Source organism: Lepidochelys olivacea (genome assembly GCF_965140295.1).
Source record: "Lepidochelys olivacea isolate rLepOli2 genome assembly, chromosome: 26".
Classification (NCBI taxonomy): domain Eukaryota; kingdom Metazoa; phylum Chordata; order Testudines; family Cheloniidae; genus Lepidochelys; species Lepidochelys olivacea.
In genome coordinates this window covers 242,688-268,367 of record NC_140436.1, presented here as the reverse complement: position 1 = coordinate 268,367, position 25,680 = coordinate 242,688, and the positions used below count along the sequence as shown (strand labels likewise).

General features: G+C 41.9%; 1 protein-coding gene across 1 annotated transcript in view; it reads right to left on the bottom strand.

The window, feature by feature from the left end:
- The window catches only part of KAT6A (lysine acetyltransferase 6A), an 80,159-nt gene that overhangs the window by 19,509 nt on the left and 34,970 nt on the right, over positions 1-25,680 (bottom strand). The window contains exons 6-14 of the mRNA XM_084614930.1: positions 24,823-24,958; positions 22,578-22,894; positions 19,411-19,529; positions 9,785-9,900; positions 8,169-8,310; positions 7,543-7,704; positions 6,365-6,458; positions 3,637-3,868; positions 1,088-1,283 (exon numbers count right to left, since the gene is read on the bottom strand). Of these exons, the coding sequence (XP_084471056.1) occupies positions 1,088-1,283; positions 3,637-3,868; positions 6,365-6,458; positions 7,543-7,704; positions 8,169-8,310; positions 9,785-9,900; positions 19,411-19,529; positions 22,578-22,894; positions 24,823-24,958 (1,514 nt within the window). The remainder of the gene's footprint in view (positions 1-1,087; positions 1,284-3,636; positions 3,869-6,364; positions 6,459-7,542; positions 7,705-8,168; positions 8,311-9,784; positions 9,901-19,410; positions 19,530-22,577; positions 22,895-24,822; positions 24,959-25,680) is intronic.

The following is a 25,680-nucleotide window of genomic DNA, read 5'->3' as shown; positions in this document are numbered from 1 at the left end:
GTTTCCATCCTGAACCCCACCCTAAAAAAGCTCTTGACCAAGACAAGGGACAGTACTGGAAACTGAAGGACTCAGAACAAGGTATCAGGGATGACTCCTGGGAACTGTAGAATGGCAAATAGATAGATCTCGAAGGGCTGCAAAGGGGGGTCCAAAATCCCCGTTTGATAATGTTCTCCCACAAGCTGCCTGACAGCTTATTTCTGTTACCAGTGACCATATTAGTTTACTGATACCTGCTGGAATGAAAATACAATAATCTTACACCAAAGCCCAGTATCTGTTAAACCTTGGAGGAAGCGGGATGTAAAAGCCCTTTTTTCATATATTGCATATGGTCAAAGACAACAGAAGTAATTTTCTGTAGCAATGTAGAGTCAAGTGTATTTCACAGTTTAAATGCTATAGCAGTGTGCAATCAGCTTGTCAACAAGAGTAAGGTAATCTATTTAGGTCACTCCTCAACGCTGTTACTGACGTGACAAAGTGAAGTGCTTGAGGATATGATGGCCTCCTGGTTTCCCATGCTTTGTGGGCAGTGATACAAGGGCAGGGTCACACTGCTTTGGTGTTCTTCAATGTGTATTTTCATACTGGCTAATGTCTTCTGCGTTTTTAACTGTAAACTTATCTTTGAATATCTACGTTGTCTAATGTTTTTGAAAAAAACAAATATTATTTAAGGGAAAAAATCCATAGGAGAATTTCTAAATTATTACAACCTTGGTTCCATTTTTACAGTGTGTGGCCTGTGCATTTCTGTAGGTTAAAACAAATTAGTAATTGTTCAGTGACAGCAGCCCTGTGGAATTTCTAACCACGCTGCACCAGGATGGGCTCTACTTCCCTCCAGACTATGCCCCATTTGGATTTCACTTTTCTGGTTTCTGATCTGAAAATAGACAAGCAACCTAACCAAAATTCTGATGTCTTCTACCATTAAATAAAACCCCATAGCTTCCTATTTAAATTTCTCGTCTGGAAACAAAACACCGTATTGTCTGGGGAGGTACAAGAGCTGTCCAAGTAGGACTCAAATGGCACACTATGGTCTATATACAGAGAACAGATTCACTCTTACACTGACCTCTCTCTCCTTCTGCTGCTGCTCTTCATTTTCTCCTTCCTCAGTCTCTTCGTCTTCATCCTCAGAGACAACAGTGTTGGAAACTATAACAGGTGTCCAACGCAGACATTCTGGATCTACATCTACGGGCCGGAGATTCACCTGGAGCTTTGCCATATGATCCTGGATAAGTTTCTCCCGACGAACAATAACAAATCTGTGAATAGAGAAAAATCCTTCAGTCTGCCATATGTGTGGTGCACACTTTAAACACAGACAGAGAGAAACTGATGCAAAGCAAGATATGAAAGAAGGACTCTGTACCATCAATCGATGCCCATCATGTCAGACTTCAGGAAGGAAAAGTAGCAGAGGACAGTCTGAGGGGACAACATTCTATCATCTTAGATATCCTAAGACTGGGAGGGAGGACACCTTCAGTCTTTAGAGCAGCGGTTCTCAACTTATTTATCGTTGTATTAGCTGGGCCACAGGTTGAGAACCACAGTGCCCCCCACCTAACCCCCTATGCTCAGAGCCCTCCGCCCAGAGACCTCTCTACAGAGTGGGGCTAGGTGCGGAGAGCCGGTCGTGTGACAGGGACCTGACCCCAGACCCTGCTGCTTGGGGATGGGGGGCAGTTGGCTGCCTGGACCCAGCTGCGTGAGGCCAGCCGGCAGCCCGGACCCCAGAGCCCGCCCCGAGGCAGGGCCACCCGGAGCATGGACCCCGCCATGCGTCAGGGCAGCCAGCAGCTCAGAGCCTTTAGCACATAGCTGAGCTGGGCCGCAGCTGTGTGCTAATTGGGCCGCATGTTCAGAGCCGCCACTAATGTCTTCCCATTCCTTGCCACTGCTAACAGTGATATTGTTAGCTACAGAGCAAACTGCAAGTTGAATGTTACAACCTCATTTGACTTTAGGGGTAAATAGTGAGGTGGCAAAGTTTGCAGGTGATACAAAATTACTCAAAATAGTCAAGTCCAAAGCTGACTGCAAAGAGTTACAAAGGAATCTCACAAAACTGCGTGACCAGACAACAAAATGGCAGGTGAAATTCAATGGTGATAAGTACAAAGGAATGCACATTGGAAAACATAATCCCAACTATACACACAAAATGATGGGGGTCTAAGTTAGCTGTTTCCACTCAGGAACGAGATCTTGGAGTCATCATGGATAGTCCTCTGAAAACATCTGCTCAATGTGCAGCAGCAGAAAGAAAAGCTAACAAAATATTAGGAACCATTCGTAACGGGATAGATAATAAGACACAAAATATCATAATGATACTATATAAATCCATGGTATGCCCACACCTTGAATACTGCCTGCAGTACTGGTTGCCCCATCTAAAAAATATATATATTATAATTGGAAAAAGTAAAGAGAAGGGCCACAATGATTAGGAGTATGGAACAGTATCCGTAGAAGGAGAGAGTAAAATGACTTGGACTGTTAATCTTAGAAAAGAGACAACTGAGGTAAGATGTGACAGAGATCTATAACATCATGAATGGTGAGGAGAAAGTGAATAAGGAAGTGCTATTTATCCCTTCACTTAACACAAGAACCAGGGGTCACCCAATGAAATTAATAGTCAGCAGGTTTAAAACAAATGAAAGGATGTACATCACACAACGCCCAGTCAACCTGTGCAACTTGTTGCCAGGGGATGTTGTGAAGGCCAAAAATATAACTAGGTTAAAAAAAAAATTAGATAAGTTTATGGAAGATAGGTGCATCAATGGCTATTAGCCAAGATGGTCAGGGATGCAACTCCATGCTCTGGGTGTCCCGAAGCCTCTGACTGCCAGAAGTTGGAACTGGACGACTAGATGGATCACTTTATAAACTGCCCTGTTTTGTTCATTACCTCTAAAGCATCTGACACCGGCCACTGTCAGAAGACAGGATACTGGGCTAGACTGACCATTGGTCTGACCCAGTATGGCCATTCTTATGTTCTTAGATGAGGGTATTAAGACTGTGGGATTGGGTGTATATACACTGAGGGAGAGGCAGCCTAAAATGAAGGGAAGGAAACGATGAGAGAGACACACTCATTACTTAGGGTACATATCAAAGGCTTAATGCTACTCAAGAACACAGTCAAAAGGCTAAGTCCCAACTACAAAAATGTGCTTTAACTGTGTTCGGGGACATCAGTGTTATAACTTGAGCTGCTGACATGGTCACTTTTAGAATGTAAACAAGACCTTTGTTGCAGGACAAAGAGTACCTTTGCTCATGTGATTTTGAATGACACAATTCCATACTACCTCCACAAAGAAACAGGAAAAGTAAAAAGACACATCACTGCTATTGTGTAAGAGCTGATGGTATGTTACTTGGCTTTGATGCTCAGATTATATATTTGCCCTTCTCAACATTCACCCTGGCATATTACTGTGTGATCTGTCCTGCTAATGCTGTCTGAGCAGTCAGAGCCAGCTCCTGGGGAGCAGGGGAGATGTTACACCACCCAAGTGTATGAATATGACCCCTCCCCCAGCTCTGTACAGTTGTATCTGGATCCCAGTTGAGAAGCCGTGCGATTGCTATACTCACTGGTCCTTGCGGAAGTCAAGCATTCGCAGGTGATGCAGAGTGGAAGTGATGTCTTGAGGGCAGATTCCAGTGAGTTTGCTTAACTTTTTGATGCTGATTTGCTTGTCATTTTGATGATAAAGGCACTCCAATATTACACTTTTCCAATAAGCCATGTATGAAAGACGGCCCAGATCAGACAATGGCTTCTCTGGGGACCCTGCTTGGCCCTCACGCTTTGATAGCAGATAGCCTAAGGAAACACAAAGCAACTTCTCACAAGGACTGGCATATGTAGTCATCCTACATATGGATGTAGGATGCATATGTTACATCCTATCCCAGTGGCAACATTATAGAGAAGTTTGTACAGTGGCATTCTTCCAAAAAAGGGACAGAAAGTGTTTGAAAACCAAGACTATATCCTGCATCTACAGGAGACACCGAATAATCGGTCAGATCTTTTCCATCTCTAACCTCCATTATTCTATAGTACATTCAGACATTTATAAACTGCATCCTGCTTTGATTACAGATTATGAGCTATTACCACTAGATGGCATAATCTGCCTATTTTGAACCTAGAGAGACAAGATGGGTGAGCTATCTTTTATTGGACTACTGTTGGTGAGAGAGAAAAGCTTTTTAGCTTACACTGAACTCTTCTTCAGGTGAAGAAGGACAATATAATGAGAAAGTGCCTTGGAACTGTTATCTGGATATTGAGCATGCAGTTAAAGTGCAGAAAGCCTTCTAAATATCCTTTTCAAATTTATTTTAGAGTACACTAATATAGTAATTACAAAACAAAAAGAAAAGGAGTACTTGTGGCACCTTAGAGACTAACCAATTTATTTGAGCATGAGCTTTCGTGAGCTACAGCTCACTTCATCGGATGCATAACATGGAAACTGCAGCAGAGTTCCATGGTATGCATCCGATGAAGTGAGCTGTAGCTCACGAAAGCTCATGCTCAAATAAATTGGTTAGTCTCTAAGGTGCCACAAGTACTCCTTTTCTTTTTGCGAATACAGACTAACACGGCTGTTACTCTGAAACCTGTAATTACAAAACAGTGTACTGTCACTCTATTGTCTTTAATCATTAATGAAAGACAAGAGGGAAAAGAACTATTTCATAACCGACTTCAGCCTAAAACAGCAGTAACCTTCTCCTCAGAGCACACCCAGATATTTTTGTGCTTGTGAAATTGAATATTCCAGGCACAAAACGTGATTGAAATGATGACTGAGGATTTCAAGGGGAAGCACATATTTCCACCACTTGGCTAAACCAAAAAAATCCCAAACCTTTTAAAAAAATATTATGTTGGGAAACTTCAATTAGATCCCTGAGCTTCTCATATTCTGGTACTGACCTATAGAGCCCTAATGGGCCTAAGACTGCCTATTTTCCTGTGATATACTACCATAGTTGTGATCAGAGGAGGCAAGGATGCTAGATAGAACAAAGAGGCAGTTGCTGGCAGACAAGTCATTCCCTATCAGAGCCGGGGGCTCCCACTCCTGATCTGAAATAACCTAGATTTGTTGATTTTCAGGGCATTTTGTAGGGCCCATGTATTTTACCTGGTCCTTGAAGAGAGTTAGGACTGGTCTACCCAGGGAAATTTATTGGCAGAACTATTCCAGTATAGTTGTACCATTATAACAACCTGTGTGGACACTAATTCCAGAATAAGAGTGGCCACACAGGGGTTACCTCAGTATAAGTAAAGTGGTTTAATTATACCAGTATCGTTGTACTGGTAAGTGCAGACAAGCTGACAGTGGAGACTGAGGTACTGGCCAATGTAATGGGGTGTTATTGTTTGTATTTAGAGCTGCTGGTCAGTAAGAGGAGCTGACTGAAATTTGTATTTGAGTTCGTAATTTTATACAAATGACAGAGTGCTCAGAGCCTGTGTATAGATGTTTTTGATTACTCTAAATCAAAAGATAAAATAAACAAACTATTATTAGCATCTGCTTGAGAAACTATAAGTCTCTTAGTTCAGCTGCTGACAGTTTCAACAAGCAATGTAGTTTTAGGGTTTACTTGATTTCAGAAAGAACTACTAAAGTATTACCTATTACCAGCAGGAGAGTGAGTGTTTGTGTGTGTGTGTGTGGGGGTGGGGGGGTGGGGCGCGGAGGGTGAGAAAACCTGGATTTGTGCTGGAAATGGCCCAACTTGATGATCACTTTAGATAAGCTATTACCAGCAGGACAGTGGGGTGGGAGGAGGTATTGTTTCATATTCTCTGTGTATATATAAAGCCTGCTGCAGTTTCCACGATATGCATCTGAGGAAGTGAGCTGTAGCTCACGAAAGCTCATGCTCAAATAAATTGGTTAGTCTCTAAGGTGCCACAAGTACTCCTTTTCTTTTTGTGAATACAGACTAACACGGCTGTTACTCTGAAACCTACTAAAGTAGGGTTACCTTTTGCCAGAAACTCTGCACTGAGCATCTCTACAGCTTTTGGCATGAGGCACTTATGTGGTAAACATGGGAATCAGAGGGAGAATCATGTATTTGTTTTCAGCATTTAGCTTTCCACCAGTTTAAAGAGCAGAGCCCAGAAGCCTGGATGTTTTCTGGTGCTCTCAGAATACAGCTAATTCTGGAGAAGGTATTTCACCCAAGAAAGTTCCTGGATACCTGTACATCTTCCACGTCTAAAAATATGAAAGGCCAAACAAATATGAAAAGGTGAAAAAAACATGAATGTGAAAGTGATCCTTACTGAAGTCAATGAGGAACCTGCCATAGCCCTTACGCTGGTACTGGGGAAGAATCATTATACAGGAAACGTTGTACTTCTGTTGGCAGTGCTTCTCCTGATAGAGAAAAGAGAAAGAAACTTGAAAAACAATGGTTTAGTGAGATGGAAAAGAAGCTGCTGTGTGTGAGCTAGTAATTAATCCTGAACTAAAGACTAAGAATGAAAGCCCCAGTCACAGCTCCTTGGGGACAGCAATGCGCAGCAGCGAAGCACAGTCCCCAGTGAGTTAAGATGGAACAGTACCAAGTCATTGTCATTACTACTGAAACAACCACCCCAGGAGGGGGGAAAGAATGAGACAGTGACATCTGCTACCTTCTTTGACTTAGAAACAAAGATAAATTCCTACACTGACGGTCATTTTTAAGTCCCCACCAATCACTCAAAAGCACCAAAATGGAGGTGCTAAAGACATAGAGATAGATTCTCATATCCAAGTAACACTGGTGTAAATCTAGAGTGAACCAAGATTCACACCACTGTAACTGAAATCAAAATCCAAGCCATTGTGTGCTGGTCTAGAAGTTGAAAGATGACCATTGATTACTGCCACTGGGGTTTTTTTGTTTGGTTTTTGCCTTGTTTCTCTGATGGCTAGGATTGCAAGCAAAACAACTACTGCTGGGACAAAGAGACTTGAAAATGTAGCTATTTGAAATCTTTGTTTGGCTTCCTATGCCTGGCTTCTATATGGGGAACACTAAGATATATTCAGCACCAGTGGACTCCGCATTCCTAGCATACAAAATAAAAGGTTTGAAAGGAGGTTCAAATTGCAGACCAAGAAAAGACATTCTCTGCCGAGGAAGAGCTTAGATAGCTTTATGTGGGTAACAATGTTTACTTCACAAGCAGTTCTACCTATCACCATCAAGGGAATAGGAAGTCATTTAAAAACTTTTCCCTTTGAGCTGCTAAGTGCTGTACTAGTTCCTTTGAGGATATGCTCTGTTCAACAATATGAAGAGGAAATTTGGCTTTATTAGTTGCTACATGTCCCTGAATTCTTCATACACTGTCTAAGACCAGGACTGCCACAATTAACGAAAGACCCTTTGGCAACACTATATTTCAAACCGACACAGAACAGGTCCAGCTCCAAGTCCGAATCCAAGATTACTCCATGCTAAAATACTTACTTTCGAGAAATAGCCTACAAGGTGGCAGCCCTTGACATCATTCTGTGTCAGCACATAGAAAAGAAATGGCTCCACATCATAATAGAGTGTCTTGTGGTCCAGGAAGAGTTTTGCCAGCAAGCACAGGTTCTGGCAGTAAATGGTACTGACATTGCCATCAACCTTACAGAAACAGAGAACAAATGAAGTCATTACACTTATCACCATACAATTATCTGATTCTGTTGGATATCTCAATTCATTCTAACCCTCAAACATTAAAGAAAGGATTTCCAGATAATGCATAGTGGCTCAGATGATTGTCAAAGTGGTAGAGTACACTTAGGGGGCACTGATCACTCTGTTATATTAATATATCAGCCTGAAGGAGAAATTAACCCCATTTATGGCTTTTAACATATTTTGAGGTCACTAATCTACTCATGAACTTAGCAGCACTATGACACTCAGGGCTATCATTCACTTCTTCATTCTTTACAGAGCTGAATGATTTAAGGACAAAGAGAAGGCAAGATTTTTAAGGGTATATGAATCCCACGTGATCTATATGAATGTTGTAAAGGCATCAGTGTCACATTTTAAATGACACAGGAAAGCAGCAGTTATCAATCATTTTCCTAACTTACCTCAAAGACTGAAATATTGCTCTTTCTGTAAATTTCATTGGCTGGAGGATGAAACCAGCCACATTTCTTCATATGCTGCTGGAGGATAGTTCTACTTTTCATATACTTTAGACAGAATTCACAAAGGTACAATTTAGGTAGCCTGTAAGTAAAGGTAAAGAAAATCAAAATCTATAAATACATTGTATGCTTTTGCTTATTAACTATAACAAAAGTACCAAATTCCTCAGTCCTGCCAATACAGAACTTGAGGGAAAAGAAAATGATAAAAGCAGTCTCACTAACCAAACAACTTAACCAAATATCTACTTCAGCCAAAAATATAAAATAAATCTAAAGCTACCCCATTTCTTTATTCTATAATGAATACACATTTTACATATACACAGTGTTCCACGTACTGAGCTCTGCTTAAGTGTGAAACAGTATCCAATGGAAGTGGTGAAGGTCCCATTGTGTGCGTCAGCTAAAACTCTGGAGAAATACTGTAAGGAACTGTTCTGCATTGGGGGGAGGGCTTTGTAATTTTCAGTCTCTAAAATTCAATCTCTAATTTCTATGAAGCCTTTCTCTGTTCAAGTCATTCACTGTGATGGGGTTGATGGTGAGCCTGCTATTATTGACTTGACTCCAATTACTCTCTCCAGCTACAGTGTTAATTACAGTTATTTTAACTAATCCCACAGCATTTGGAAGAGTAAGAATTATTTTTTACAGTGATCCCCGTGCTGCATGACTGGGTGAGAGAGTGTGTTTTGTGGTTTCATTCTTTCCCCTCTATGGTCTTATTTAAAGCTGGTCCACATTCTGAACTGACTTTTTTTCTGAAGGTTGGATAGCTTGTGGTTTAGACAGTTTGCAAGGTTTTCAGTGAATAGAAAACAATATAAAAGCGACCAAATAAATTTTACTCTCTGCTACATGGCAGTCTCCTAGGTCAGGAAACAGACAAATTTACCATATTTGGGTTTGGTAAATGTGAGGCATTATGCTGATGACAACTGTAAATAAATATCTGGAACCAAAAATAATTTAGCAACAGTTCATATAGTGTAATTTTAAACAAATTATTCTTAGCAACTTTTCTGCTTATTTCTTTTTCCATTTCCTTCAAGAATGCATCCTGCCATTTCACAGCTCTAAATCAGATTTCAAAGTTCACCTCAGCACAAGCTTTAACAGTTTATATTGTAATGTATGCTAATGAATATTGTTTATATTGTAATGTATGCTAAAACTAAAGAACTGATGAGACCTCAAACTCAACTTCTCCAGTCATCTACATGTTTAGTAACAATGTATTGCCAGATCACTTAGCCTGGGAGTGCTCTCTCCCTTGGGAACACAGCATCTCAACTCTCTGCATATCCATCTTATGATACCTTTCGAAAGCATTTGTAATACTTGCAGTATATAGAGACATGAGAGAATTTATCAATTTTTTGATTAGGCCTAAATGGACCCCAAGATACTCATTTCATTATTTATCATAAATCACATATATGCTCTTTATATACTAAAATTCCAGTTCACCAGCCTGGGATTTCTGCACCTGCCAGAGTAACTATCACACAATTTGTAAACACCAATGAAGGTGAAGAGTTTGCACAGTGTACCTTGAGTATTCCTGTGGGTATGGGGAGGAGTACCAGGTGTGGATTTCATACTTCCCAAACTCGATAACCGAAGGGCAGCGGACTTGTGGATCAGGAGGCCCTGTCACCCCTACTTTCTGTTCAAGAAAAAAATATTTTTGTAAATTAGAAAATCAAATACTTATCAGTTTCAGGAGTACAGGGGGGAGGAGGGGAGGAGAAATATGTTTATATCCATCTAGTCTGTCTTCCTCTACATGGCTCCACAGAGAAACAGGAAGATGCTGACATCCGCTTTTAAAGCCAACAGCAATACCACTTACTCTTCATGTATGGCACCCAATCCAGAGACGGGAGAGCTAGCAAACACCTTCATGACAATCAGATGCATTTAATATTACCCACATTTGCTGCAGGTCATAGCCCCAGATATAGCCAGCACGCAACAAACACTCTTATAAATCACTCAACCTAATCTTCTTTCAGTCTAGGTGCTTTTGTGTCCCCACCACTGCAATATCTAAGCAGAGAAATAGATAACTGCTGATGGTGTTTGGACATACACGTACATATATCCAGTGATAATGTATACCCACACACACCACATGCACTGCTGTGAGTTACAACAGTGGCAAACAAATCTCTATTCAGGGTATGGTCATTGGTTTAAGATGTTACCCAAACTCCTATTGACAGTTCCTTATCTGAGTTTGCTGGCAAACATTCTCCAGGATATAAGCTTTGGAATCCAGGAATTGCACACCCTCTCAATTTTTTTCAACTTTTTGTCAGTCCATGATCACATTACTTCAAAAGGCTCCAACACTCACATGGTTAAAATCCAAAGGTTTTCAGTGACTTTGCATTGTCACATGTCTCAGCATGGACTGCATAGCTATTAATAAATGAGACCACTTAGCAGTAGGCTGTCAGATATTAATATGAAGAGTGTCAGTGAAATGCCTATAAATAAATGTATTCCAGTAGAATGAAATAGCTAAAAACATCCTTGGCATTTGGGTTACGGCATGAGATGCTACCATCCCAAATCCAGATTTTTCCATTTAGTATAACTCTATCTGTTAAGTAGGACTAATGAAGAAGGAGGAAAGCTCAGATTATTATTCATTCAGCTCTCCTAGGTGTACACGTTTGAACAAAATACCTCAAGATACAGAAAAGAACAAAAGCCTCCTGTCCTAGAGTTTTATCCAAAAGCACCACATGCGTTAATCAGCAACGGAGGTGCTCGGTTCATATTTCCTTCCATTCTTATCAAGGCTAAGTTTTTTCAGAGGTTGATAAAAAAAATCTCAAAAATTATAGTTTGGTATCTGTTTATGATCAAAAGTTCCACTAATTGAAAAAATGCCTTTCTCCCTCAGCTTATTGATTCCATAGGCCCTTCCCTTTTAGGAAAAGGCCTGGGGGGTTGTCTCAGGTTCTCTAATAGGAAGGGAGCTAAATGAAGGAGTGAATTTACCTTCCTTTGAACAGTAAAAAGGTTTTACTGAAAGACAAAAAATCCTGTGCTAGCTGGATTAAAACAACCTTTGGTGCTAAAAGCTAACACTAGTGTTAGGCTAGTATTTGGATCCCATGGTGAAATGAAAGTGCAATCACCCAACACTTTTCAGAATTGGATATATGCAACATGAAAATTTCACCTGTTAACAAAAGCCAATTTATAAAGAAAGGAGTAGGGATCTTTTAATATCTGTGCAAATCCATAGTGAAGAATCTCCTACACTGTATTCTGATAGGAATCTCTATTCTTGTCTAGTCGAACACTACTGCATACTCTTCCTTCACTGTTCCTGAGAGCAACAATGCAGAGTTGGCAGTCAGTCACCAACACAATCATCCCAGGCATCGCCAGGCATGTTTCAAGGAAGAACAAAGAGTAATGTGCACCTGTGGCAATGTCTCCTGCGTCTGTGCCCTCGCATCAACAATCAACCTCTCGTCCAAATGAATGCCCAGTGTAAATGTGGAGACCCGGCTCCAGTACAGCTGTTTGCACATTGCAGTGGTCAAGAGAAAGCTCTCACCAAGAGATGTACTGAACAACTCGCAGGCTTGCTGTGGTCTGCCCCTACACTACTTCCATCTCACACACTTACAGATTCAGTCTCTTCCCTGCGATACTTCATTCAGCTTGTGCATTTCCGTTTGTTCAGGTGCAGCATTTAGCTCAGCTCTACACAGGCACTTGCATCAACTGCATCTCAACCACTGTTTAACCCAATCCCTGCCAAAACCAATCCACCAGCTACTTCACTTTAAAATTACATTTGCCTTCACCAGATTATTTGCAATATCAAATACATTACATCTAAAGTTTGTTTTTCAAAAACTTGTTCCTTTTCTGTCCAGCAACTGTTTGACAAGGGCATCTATTTACTAAATTTCTGTCCAAACTATTGGAAGTTTAGATTCAGATTTTCATTTACTTTTCTAAGCCAAAATTCTCTGACTGAAAAAGCTAGTCATTACAGCACTTTATTATGAGTTTTTTGTTTTGTTTTTTTTAAAATCACCCATGTAATAGTATCAGAAATAAGCAATTATGTACAGCATTGCTGCATTTGTGCTGGGATCTGAAGGGTTAATGGCTCTCATATTAGTTTGGTTTATCTCACTGCTGTGGTTTAGTGCAGACTTATCACAACTCATTATTCATTAAGGCTCTTTGTATATAGTGACTATATTTAGGTTGGGTTCATTCCAATTACTATGGAACAACAAAAGGTAAACAAACAGAAGCCCAAATATCTGGAGTAAGGGGAGGGAACAAACTGCGTAGGGATAGTTATACTTAAGGAAAGAGCAAAACTTGTAATTTTAGAAGGAATAGATCATTCAAGACTGTGAAAACTATAAAAATGGACAGAACAACACAGAGGCCCACAGGCAGATGGTGATTTTATATAGGCTAATGCAATTTTTATATAGGAAAACAGAGTTCAGAGAGCTGGCAATTTCTCAAGGAGACAATATTGAAAGCAGAAGTACAAACTATCCCCATGCAAAGGAAAACTAGAAAGAATAGTAAGAAGCCAATATGGCTCCATTAGGAGCTCTTTAATGACCTGAAAATCAAACAGGAATCCTACAGAAAGTGGAAACATGGATGAACTGCTAAGGAGGAGCACAAAATAGCAGCAAAAGTATGTAGGGACAAAATCAGGAAGATTAAAGCACAAAATGAGTTATACCTACTAACAAGAAAGATAAAGGCAATATGAAGAGGTTCTTTAAATACATTAAGAGCAGAGGAAAGACAAAGGGAAGTATAGACCCTCTGCTTAACAGGGAAGGAGAGATGATAACCTATGACATTAGGAAGGCTGAGGTGTTAACTATTTTGCTTCAGTTTTCACTAAAAAAAAGTGAATGATGACCACATACTTAACACAATCAATATTAACAGGGGAAGGAACAAAAGCCGAAGTAGGAAAAAAAACAGGTTAAAGAATATTTAGAGAAGATAGATGTATTCAAGTTGGTAGGGCCTGATAAAATTCATCATAGGATACTTAAGGAACTAGCTGAAGCGATTTTAGAACTGTTCAAGAATCCATGGAGGATGGATGAAGGCCAAGAGGACGTGAGAAGGGGCAAACATAGTACGTATCTTTAAAAAGGGGAACAAAGAGGACCCAGGGAATTATATAACAGTCGGCATAACTTTGATAACTGGAAAGATACTGGAACAAATTATTAAACAATCAATTTGTAAGCAACTGGAGGATAACAGGGTTATAAGGAATAGACAGCATGGACTTGGCTAGAGCAAATCATGCCAAATCAACCTAATTTCCTTCTTTGACAGGGTTACTGGCCCACTGAATGAGAGGAAAGCAGGAGATCTTGATTTTAGTAAGGTTTTTGACACAGTCCCACGAGACAGTCTCATAAGCAAACTAGGGAAATGCAGTCTAGATGAAGTTATTATAAGGTGGGTACACAACTGGTTTAAAGACTGTACTGAAAGAGTAGTTATCAACTGTTCATTGTCAAACTTGGAGGGCGTATTTAGTGGAGTCCCATCACAAGGGTCAGTCCTGGGTCCAGTATTATTCAATATATTAATTAATTACTGGGATAATGGAATGGAGAGTATGCTTATAACATTTGAAAGACAGGATTAGAATTCAAAACAACCTTGACAAATTGGAGAATTGATCTGAAATCAACAAGATGAAATTCAATACAGACAAGTTCAAAGTACGTCACTTAGGAAGGAAAAATCACATGCACAACTACAAAATGGGGAATAACTGGCATGACATTACTACTGAAAAGGATCGGGGGGGTTACAGTGAATATGAGTCAACAATGTGATGCAGTTGTGAAAAAGGCTAATATTTTGGGAAGCATTAACAGGAGTAAACATAAGACACAGGAAGTAATTGTCCTGCTCTACTTGGCACTGGTGAGGCCTCAGTTGGAGTATTGGGTCCAATACCAGGCACCACACTTTAGGAAAGATATGGACAAATTGGAGAGACTCCAGAGGAGAACAACAAAAACTATAAAAGGCTTAGAAAACCTGACCTATAAGGAAAGGTTAAAAAAAATGAGGCATATTTATTCTTGAGAGAAGACAACTGAGATGGACCTGATAACAGTCTATGGGTATGTTAAGGGCTGTTATAAGAGGTTGGGGATAACTTGTTCTCCATGTCCACTGATGTAGGACAAGAACTAATCGGTTGAATCTGCAGCAAGGGTGATTTAGGTTAGATATTAGGCAAAACTTTCTAACTGTAAGAGTAGTTAATCTCTGGAACAGGTTTCCAAAAAAGGTTTTAGAATCCCCATCGTTGGAGGGTTTTTAAGAACAGGTTGGACAAACACCTGTCAGGGATGGTGTAGGTGTACTGGGTCCTGCCTCAGCGCAAGGGGCTGGATTTGATGACTTCTCAAGGTCCCTTTCAGTCCTACAGATCTATGATTCTATCATCACCCTGGGCCAGAAACAGAGCAATTACTTACAGAATACCATTCTAAGGAAGCTAGAGGCTCCATACAATACACTTCCTAATATTTAGGCTCCAAATTGCTACTGTTTAGGCAGTCCAAATATACAACAGCTCCCATCAGCCAGTCCTGCTCTACTCTGACCCTTCTAATGCAACACCCTTCAAGGCCATCCACAGCTCTATTGTTACCTACTGCTCATCTTGTTCGCCGGTATTCTTATGTTCATGTCCTATGACTTGCCAATTCAGTGCATTTTTAGCTCCCTCAAAGATGAAACAAAATATAAACAACAAGAGATGTATGCATCAAAAGTGTTTTATAATCTTTTACTGCAGCTCTCACCTTCCCTATTTTTGGCACCTTAGAGACTAACCAATTTATTAGAGCATAAGCTTTCGTGAGCTACAGCTCACTTCCTCAGATGCATATCGTGGAAACTGCAGCAGGCTTTATATATACACAGAGAATATGAAACAATACCTCCTCCCACCCCACTGTCCTGCTGGTAATAGCTTATCTAAAGTGATCATCAGGTGGGCCATTTCCAGCACAAATCCAGGTTTTCTCACCCTCCACCCCCCCACACAAATTCACTCTCCTGCTGGTGATAGCCCATCCAAAGTGACAACTCTTTACACAATGTGCATGACAATCAAGTTGGGCTATTTCCTGCACAAATCCAGGTTTTCTCACATCCCCCCCACCCCCATACACACACAAACTCACTCTCCTGCTGGTAATAGCTCATCCAAACTGACCACTCCCCCAGATGTTCTGGTTTAACTTGGATTTAAACTTGAAGAGTGGTCAGTTTGGCTGAGCTATTACCAGCAGGAGAGTGAGTTTGTGTGTGTATGGGGGTGGGGGGGATGTGAGAAAACCTGGATTTGTGCAGGAAATAGCCCAACTTGATTGTCATGCACATTGTGTAAAGAGTTGTCACTTTGGATGGGCTATCACCAGCAGGAGAGTGAATTTGTGTGGGGGGGTGGAGGGTGAGAAAACCTGGATTTGTGCTGGAAATGGCCCACCTGATGATCACTTTAGATAAGCTATTACCAGCAGGACAGTGGGGTGGGAGGAGGTATTGTTTCATATTCTCTGTGTATATATAAAGCCTGCTGCAGTTTCCACGATATGCATCTGAGGAAGTGAGCTGTAGCTCACGAAAGCTTATGCTCTAATAAATTGGTTAGTCTCTAAGGTGCCACAAGTACTCCTTTTCTTTTTGCGAATACAGACTAACACGGCTGTTACTCTGAAACCTTCCCTATTTTGTTTGCTGCCTCCATCTGACCTTTGTCTAACAGACTGTAAGCTACTCATGGCAAGAATCTGTACTTTCAGTTTACCTGTAAAATGCTATGCATGCCTAATGATTAAGGCTGTGAGTCTGTCATGGAAGTCACAGATTCTGTGACTTTCTGGGACCTCCAGGACTTCTGCAGCTGCTGGTGAGGCTCAGGCAGCCCCTGGGCCAGCCACACCGGCTGCTGCTGTGGCAGTCTCGGGCCACCGCTCCCCGAGCAACAGCAAGAGTTTGGCTGTGGGAGGGGGCTCAAGGCTGGGTCAGTGGAATGGGGCACGGGAGGGGATGAGGGCTCCGGGCGGCGCTTACCTTGGGGGCTCCCTGGAAGCAGCAACATATCCCGGGGCGAAGGAGCGGCCAGGCGGCTCTGCGTGTTGCCTCCGCTCCCAGGCACCACTGCCCCAGCACCCCCGGGAACCATGGCCAATGGAAGCTGCGGAGCCGATACTCAGGGCAGGGGCAGTGCACTGAGCCCTCCTGGCCATACTTCCACCTAGGAGCCGAGGGACATGTCGCTACTTCCGGGGAGCCGTGTGGAGGCAGGTAGGGAGCCTGCCACCCTTCCCAAACTCCTCCGCCATGCAGCAGCGGTACCCCCAGGCTGTGCCCCACCCCCAGAGCACTCAAGATTTAGTCAGGGGTATATAGTACAAGTCATTGACAGGTCACGGGCTATGAATTTTTGTTTACTGCCCGTGACCTGTCCATGACTTTTACTAAAAACACCTGTGACTAAAATATAGCTTTACGAATGATGCTATAGGAATAACTGCACTACATTCAGTTTCAAACCGCATATGTGGACAGAGGTCCTGAACTAATCAGATAGGTCATGCCTGACTAATCTAATCGCCTTCTATGATGAGATTACTGGTTCTGTGGATGAAGGGAAAGCAGTGGATGTATTGTATCTTGACTTTAGCAAAGCTTTTGACACGGTCTCCCACAGTATTCTTGTCAGCAAGTTAAGGAAATATGGGCGGGATGAATGCACTGTAAGGTGGGTAGAAAGTTGGCTAGATTGTCGGGCTCAACGGGTAGTGATCAATGGCTCCATGTCTAGTTGGCAGCCGGTGTCAAGTGGAGTGCCCCAGGGGTCGGTCCTGGGGCCGGTTTTGTTCAATATCTTCATCAATGATCTGGAGGATGGTGTGGATTGCACTCTCAGCAAATTTGCGGATGATACTAAACTGGGAGGAGTGGTAGATATGCTGGAGGGCAGGGATAGGATACAGAGGGACCTAGACAAATTGGAGGATTGGGCCAAAAGAAATCTGATGAGGTTCAATAAGGATAAGTGCAGGGTCCTGCACTTAGGACGGAAGAACCCACTGCACAGCTACAGACTAGGGACCGAATGGCTAGGCAGCAGTTCTGCGGAAAAGGACCTAGGGGTGACAGTGGACGAGAAGCTGGATATGAGCCAGCAGTGTGCCCTTGTTGCCAAGAAGGCCAATGGCATTTTGGGATGTATAAGTAGGGGCATAGCGAGCAGATCGAGGGACGTGATCGTCTCCCTCTATTCGACATTGGTGAGGCCTCATCTGGAGTACTGTGTCCAGTTTTGGGCCCCACACTACAAGAAGGACGTGGATAAATTGGAGAGAGTCCAGCGAAGGGCAACAAAAATGATTAGGGGTCTGGAACACATGAGTTATGAGGAGAGGCTGAGGGAACTGGGATTGTTTAGTCTGCAGAAGAGAAGAATGAGGGGGGATTTGATAGCTGCTTTCAACTACCTGAGAGGTAGTTCCAGAGAGGATGGTTCTAGACTATTCTCAGTGGTGGAAGAGGACAGGACAAGGAGTAATGGTCTCAAGTTGCAGTGGGGGAGGTTTAGGTTGGATATTAGGAAAAACTTTTTCACTAGGAGGGTGGTGAAACACTGGAATGCGTTGCCTAGGGAGGTGGTGGAATCTCCTTCCTTAGAAGTTTTTAAGGTCAGGCTTGACAAAGCCCTGGCTGGGATGATTTAATTGGGGATGGGTCCTGCTTTTGAGCAGGGGGTTGGACTAGATGACCTCCTGAGGTCCCTTCCAACCCTGATATTCTATGATTCTATGATTCTAGGGCAGGGCAGTGCCTGACAGATACAAACCCCCAAAGCACTTAGTATAGATTTTCTATTTCCTTAGGCCCAGATCTCAAATTTTGCAGAGAATGAAGATGGGGACGTGCAGGAAAAATACTACTAAAATGTTCACAGATATTCCACACAAGATTGTTTTACAGTATAAAACAGACATTGCTTATATTTTTTTATATCCGTCTCTCACTCACTCTGAATGGGATCTTTCTCAGTTTGACCAAAAATACCTAAAAATATCATTGGAGAGACAAGGTGAGTAAGGTAATATCTTTCATTGGACCAACTTCTGTTGGTGAGAGGAACAAGCTTTTGAGCTTACACACAACTTTTCTTCAGAAGCTCTGTGTAAGCATGAAAGCGTGGCTCTCTCACCAACAGAAGTTGGTCCAATAAAAGACATTACCTCATCCACCTTGTCTCTTTCATATCCTGAGACCAACATGGCTACAACTACACTATATACAACAATAAAAACGTAAAAAGAAAAGGAGTTCTTGTGGCACCTTAGAGACTAACATTAGTCTCTAAGGTGCCACAAGTACTCCTTTTGTTTTTGCGGATACAGACTAACATGGCTGCTACTCTGAAACCTGTCAATAAAAATGTAATGATTTTTAAGTCCAATATCTCAAAATCTTCCAAAAATAGAAGCTATGATGATCTCTCCTTTTCGATGCCAAAATATTTCTGATTTCTGCACTGCAAGATCTGAAATATCAGATTTTATCAAAAATGTGGTCACTGGACTACAGCTGAATCTTGACCATGTTGGGCTTCAGGCAGACGCTTTTTTGTTTTGTTTTCTGTGGGTGTTCTGTCTGTTTGTTTGTTTGTTTTTGGGGAGGGAGTGTTTGAGGGAAAGGGAGGATTTCCTTATTTGGGGAAGAGAACATTTACCTTACAGGTGGTGGTTGTTTTTTAATGATTGCTGGATCTTAGAATGTTAGAATAAGTCTCAGGAGGTGTGCACTACTGAGTGGACAGAGGGCATGTAAGATGGTCAAAGGTGCATGATTAACATATATTATTTTAGAACATAAACCTCTTCTTCTCATGAACTTTTTGCAATTTGTGAAGCTAATCAGTCACAACGTTCAGCATCCTTGAATCAACTACCCATTACTATGCATTCTCTCAGAAAGGGGGATAGGGCAATTAGCTGCTCTGACAGACTGATTCAGCAGTAGGAGTTCTTTTTCTCTCCGTTTATATTTATAGCACAGGTTTAAGATTTCCCAGACACTAACAGTTTGACTTTACCTGCAGTGCTTGCTCCTGAATATCTTGGAACAACTCCATATCTTTTTCAGTCATGACATCCTGGCTCCCAAGAAGCCGCTCCTCATTTTCTTGTTTTCCATCCCAGCCATCCTGATTGTCTGTGAATGAGAGAGAAATTTCTCACTGATCATTAGCAAAGCTATAAGTGCATTCTAGTAAGAAGAGGCTCAGCTGCATTTAGGCTATGTCTACACAAGCATTTTTGTCAGTAAAACATAGGTTGCTCAGGGGCGTGAAAAAAGACACCCCTGACCAACATAAGTTACACTGACAGAAGCAGCAATGTGGAAGGAGACACTCTCCCGCTGATATAGCTACCGCTGCTTGCTGGGGGTGGTTTAATTATGCCGCCCAGAGAGCTCTCTCTACAGTTGGCATAGTGCGGCTACACAGGAGACCTTACAGCGGTGCAGCTGCAGCAGTACAGCTGTGCTGCTGTAAGGTTTCTAGTGTAGACATAGCCTTAGTCACTTTGCCACGTTTCTGATGTTTGAGACCATACAGGAATAGATAGTTTTGGATCAATGGCCCTGAAAGAGATAATGCAAACATACTGGACCTGGTTAAATAGCTGGTCTCTTAAGTTTTCATGTTGTTATAATGACATGCACACAATGAGAATTCAGAAACAAAGGAAATTACATATGGCTTACTGCTTTATGTCTGGTAAGCAGGGATCCAGTCAAACAAACATGGGCTTTTTCTGCCCCTCCCAGAACAGACTGGGCTATATACCTCTCAACCACCAGAAAAGATATTCCACTTTATGAAAAATCTGAGTGAAAACTGTAAGGCTCTTGCATCTTTTCCCATCTTTTCACCAGCCCCAGAGAAGGCACTTGAACTCCACAGAGCTACAACATTCTTGGCTCAATATTCAAGTAACCGTCCCTGCAGCCACATCAGCAATTTGACAGCCTGCTTGCTGGGGATTATTTGAGAGTGGTGGAGATTACAGCACTTCATCCCATCCCACAACCATCAAGTGCCCATTTTACACTTCCAAAGTCAACCAGTCTGATGTTCATAATTAAGGATACAATTTGGTCACAGAGGTCACGGATTCCATGACTTTAACAGATCTCCATGACTTCTTCAGCTCTGGCTGTCAGCGCCTTGCATGGTGGGGCTCTGGCTTCGTCTTCAGCCCTGCTGGGACCATATCCTGATTTTGTCCTTTTTTCCCCCGCCATGACTGTTCTGTGAATTTTGCTTAATTTTACTGTGACAAAACTGTATCCATGTTAATAATTATTTCTAAAGACAGATTTCCTGCATGGCATTGCTGAATATTATCCATTGGTTATACAGGGGCAGTTAAAGTTATCAGTGACTAAGTGATCAATCATCTTATTGGTTTCTGGTGCTTTGGAAAAGGGGATATTACTTGACATATAATACAGGAAATTACACAAGACTGAAAAGAGCATAAACACTGTCACTTGATTTGCAACCCAGACAGCATTCTTTAGCTGAAAAAAGTGCTTGAAACTTGGAGACGGAGTGAGGAGATGACAGGTTTCAGTGAGCTGTAGCTCACAAAAGCTTATGCTCAAATAAATTTGTTAGTCCCTAAGGTGCCACAAGTCCTCCTTTTCTTAGAGTGAGGAGAGTTAATGCCCTCCAGAGTGCCATCTAGTGGCATGTAAGAATGTGTCCAGGACTACTCAAAGCAGAACCTCTCATATTCCAGAACAGTACATACCTTCTACATATGCCACACAAAAGAAACTCACAAGGGTTCTTTCTATCATACAAGTTTGTTTTTAGTTGTTCCCTGTTTCATACTTTCACCTCCCTATTTATAAGAAAACTTTTATTAAGTTAGCCCTGGCCTCCGAGTCACTCACTTTTCCCAAACAATATTTGACATGACTTTACAGATTTCTCAGGCCACCCTTAGCCCCTTCCTTTTGGACTGGAACTGTATCTATCTATCTATCTATGACCTTCTATGCTTATATATATATATACACATATACATACACACATACGTATCTTCCATTCTCCAACTTGCTATTCTATCATGGTATCATTGCAGTGTTGTAGCCGTGCTGGCGCCTGGATATTAGAGACACAAGGAAGATGAAGTAATACATTTTATTGCACCAACCTCTGTTGGTGAGATAGGCAAGCTTTCGAGCTTACACAGAGCTCTTCTCCAGGTTTGGGAAATGTACTCTGCGTCACAGCTAAATACAAGGTGGAACAGATTGTTTAGCACAAGCAGTTAACACACATGCCAAAGGACCATTCAAGGTGAAGTGGCCCATTAACACCTCTCCAGTCATAGGATGGAAAGGAAAACAAAAACAAAAAGCAAACAAAAAAACAGGGGGAACCTGCATAACACCTTCAAAAGACAAGCCTGGGACCTTAAATTCATAACATTGCTCGATACTAAAAACAATGGACTGAACAGAGACACTGGATTTATGAAAACAACAAGGAGTCCGGTGGCACCTTAAAGACTAACAGATTTATTTGGGCATAATCTGTTGTTTTTGTGGATACAGACTAACATGGCTACCCCCTGAATCATAGAATATCAGGGTTGGAAGGGACCTCATGAGATCATCTAGTCCAACCCCCTGCTCAAAGCAGGACCAACCCCCAATTTTTGCCCCAAATGGCCCCCTCAAGGATTGAACTCACAACCCTGGGTTTAGCAGGCCAATGCTCAAACCACTGCGCTATCCCTCCCTCTTGTTGGTTTATTACAACAATCTATAACCCACTTAACCCCTTCCCTTCCCGCTTCCTCACCTGTCCCCGCTATGACTGGAAAGGTGTTAACTGGCCACTTCACCTTGAACAGTCCCTTGAAATATGTCTTAACTACTTATGCTAAACAATCTGTTCCATCTTGTATTTAGCTGTGACACTGAGTACGTTTCCTAAAGGAGAGCTCTGTGTAAGCTCAAAAGCTTGTCTCTCTCACCAACAGAAACTGGTCCTATAAAAGATATTACCTCACCCACTTTGTCACTCTATTATGATGTCCAATTCATTTTTGCACTTGAATCTGTTACTCTCTAGATCAAATTTCTACCATCTACCAGCTCTGTTCAATATCTTCTACCTCAGTGAACCCTTTCCTGGCTTAAAAGAGGCTGCCTTGACTGACAAGGGGACAGATCCTTTACCTGTGGGCCAGTCTGAAGTGCTAGATCTTCTGGTGCCCTTTTTCCTGATCCTATATTGCTGAGAATAGTCCACCATTTCCCCTCGGGCTTTCCGCCCATCAGGGGAGGGGGTGAAGAATTTGGTAAGGCCATCAATGAGCCCTTTGGTTTTCTTGTTAAATTTCAAGGTGGTGCTGCTGTCTCTGTAGAAGTCCAGGGCATCTATCCGTTCCAGGTATCCTCCTTCTGCCGATGACGCTGACTGGCTGGATAGAGTGATCTTGCGCTTCCGGCCCCGACCAGGGCCAGTTCGAACTTTACTGAAGGGGCCTTTCGATCTAAAGAACCAGGAGGCGAAAAAAGGGCCAGACAGTAGATGTGGCAGAGAGAGAGAGAGAGAGAGAGAGAGATTTAGGTAAGGTAATAAACTGGTTTAACATCTATGTACCACGCCAATCACCACGGTATCTAGACATCAACTGCACAATTCAATAAAGCCCTGTTTACTGCATGACAGTCTGGGCCTAAGTTCCACAGCAAAATCCTAGACTATTCCTGCTTACTGGAAACTCTCTAGCAGATTATTTAAATATAAAAATGTAGGTTTTTACTGAATGAAAAGTGAAATTGAATTATACAATCTGTACTGCAGCCACAGTATTAGTAATGTTCATGTTAAAGTCAGTTTATTTATGCTGTCCCCACATCTTCATTTTCTGATATGCCAAAGATTTTATATTGCCAGCACACCTGCATTGTAGAAACCATCAGGAAGAAGCTGAAGGCTTTGACAGCTGAGCGAACAATTAAGGACTGTGGGATATGCACATTAGCTGGCTGTTTCTGCTAAAACAATCACCAGTGAAAAAATTAAGAATGTTGAGATTTAAACTGTCATCTTTTAGGTTTTAGGCTTAAAAACCCATTGAAACGGATAAGACAGTTCATGCTTCTCCGAGCTGTTGTTTCAGAATATCTGTTGACTCAGGCAGACATCAATGAAACAACTGCTATTTTCTTCACAGGTTTACTTTGCAACCTAATGGTATGTCTACACAGCAAAGAAAAACTCGTGGCTGGGCTGTGCCAGCCAACTCGGGCTCATGGGGCTCTGGCTGCAGGGCTATTTCATTGCCTACCTCCTCCCTGTCTGGTCCCCTCCTCCAAGGTCCGAGAGCCTGGGCTCCAGCCCGAGCCTGGTAGTCTACACAGCTGTTAAACATCCCCGCAGCCCAAGCCAGAGATGGTTGGCATGGGTCAGGCGCAGGTTTTATTTTGCTGTGTGGACATACTCATAGGGGCAAGAAACGTGTTTTTTTAAATGCAAGCTTGGTATCTGAATGTTGCAACTAAGTCTGCAGTCATGAAACTGTGAAATACACATGACCTGCCTTTCTTGTACTCTATTAGGTTTAAGAGTGGTCTCATCTAAGCCCATTATGTTGTAGAACTCCCCACTACAATGAAGGAACAAAAGAGAATGCTCCCTCCACTGACCTAAACATCAGTGCCCCTTTAAGACCATCACAAAATATCATTTTAATGGGTTGCTCACATTCAGCAACTTCTGTTTCAGATTTCTCATTCATTGTTGCAGTGTATGTAATCTACAACTTTTCTAACTCCTACCAATATTTCCTGAGGACTAGAGTGCAACTAGCCTACGTTGACAGGAGCGGTGCCTTGCTGCAATAGAGTCTTGCTGTAAACCAGCAAAGCTAGTCTGAAGTAACAAGGGTTAAATACTTTAAATCTAAACCTCTAGTTACAGCAAAGGGAGAAAGAACTGAACAAATGCCCCAACACTCCTTGACTGTACACAGTAGTCTGAGAAATCAAATTCTGTATAAAACAGTTAATATTAGTACTGTGAAAAAAATTATGTACTAAGGGTATGCCTACACTTAAAATGTTACTGTGGCACAACTGCAGCCGTGCCACTGTAGTGCTTCAGTGTAGACACTACCTACACAGATGGGAGGGATTCTCCTGTCGACGTAGGTAATTCACCTCCCTGAGAGGTTGTAACTAGTTTGACAAAAGAATTCTTCCATCAATTTAGGGCAGGGGTTAGGTTGGTATAGCTACATCTCTCAGGAGTATGGATTTTTTAACACCCCTGAGACATAGCTATACCAATGTAAGTTCCTAACGTAGACCAGGGCTAGAGATATTCACCTTAAGTAGGACACTAAGCCCTGCACAGAAGTCCCATTTATTCCCCCGCCCCTGCCCCTACTTTCTTTTTCTCCTTAAAGCAACTTACGCTGTGTTTTGGTTCTTTAACCTGTTTTTGGGACGTCCTATTGGGTTGGCATAGCGTCGTTTTATCTGTGCTGCCTTCTTGTGTAAAAGTTTTCTTCCTTTCTTCCGTGGCCGGCATATCTGACATATCCACATACCTGTAAGACACAAAGCCTCATCACAGGATGAAAGAAAAAACAGAGGCAAGAAAGGTCCCCTCCAGATGGAGTGAAGAACAGTCTGACAGACCCCCATTACTATAAGGTTGTAAGAAAACTATCTTTCTGTCCTAGCAACCTAAACTCAAATCCTGCCTTAGTGGAAGCACTCACTCCAGAAAGGCTCTATAGGTAAGTTTTTAAGCATGCTTCCTGCAAGCATAGAGGAGCCCAGGCATCAGATTATCAGAAGAATAGTACAGAAGGAAATCCATTGAATGAGTTCCTACTTTACTTAAGGATAGTGCCTCCAAACTAGGTGGAGACATCACCACACCATGTGGGAAGACTTCGATATAGACTTCCCTTATACATGGCCTTTGAGGTACGAGAAGAACAGAATAAATTGAGCTTATGCTCCAGGAGCTACTAACTGCACAAACAGAAATATCTGCTGCCACTTGAAGGACTGCATATCAGTTTTTTTCTTCTACACAAAGCTACTCACTCACCCAAAGAAGTTGATAATGATAATCTGCTACCATAACCTCCATCCCCTCAGACCTCTGAAAACTTTTAAACCAGGAATTTAACATTTTGATTCTTTCTATTGAAAGTAGAAAAGGAAGAGAATAAAGGATTCTCATCTGAAGGTTACATGGAAAGTACATGCTCTCCTCACTCTATGGCTTTTAATACTGGAAAAGTGGTGCAATGAGTGA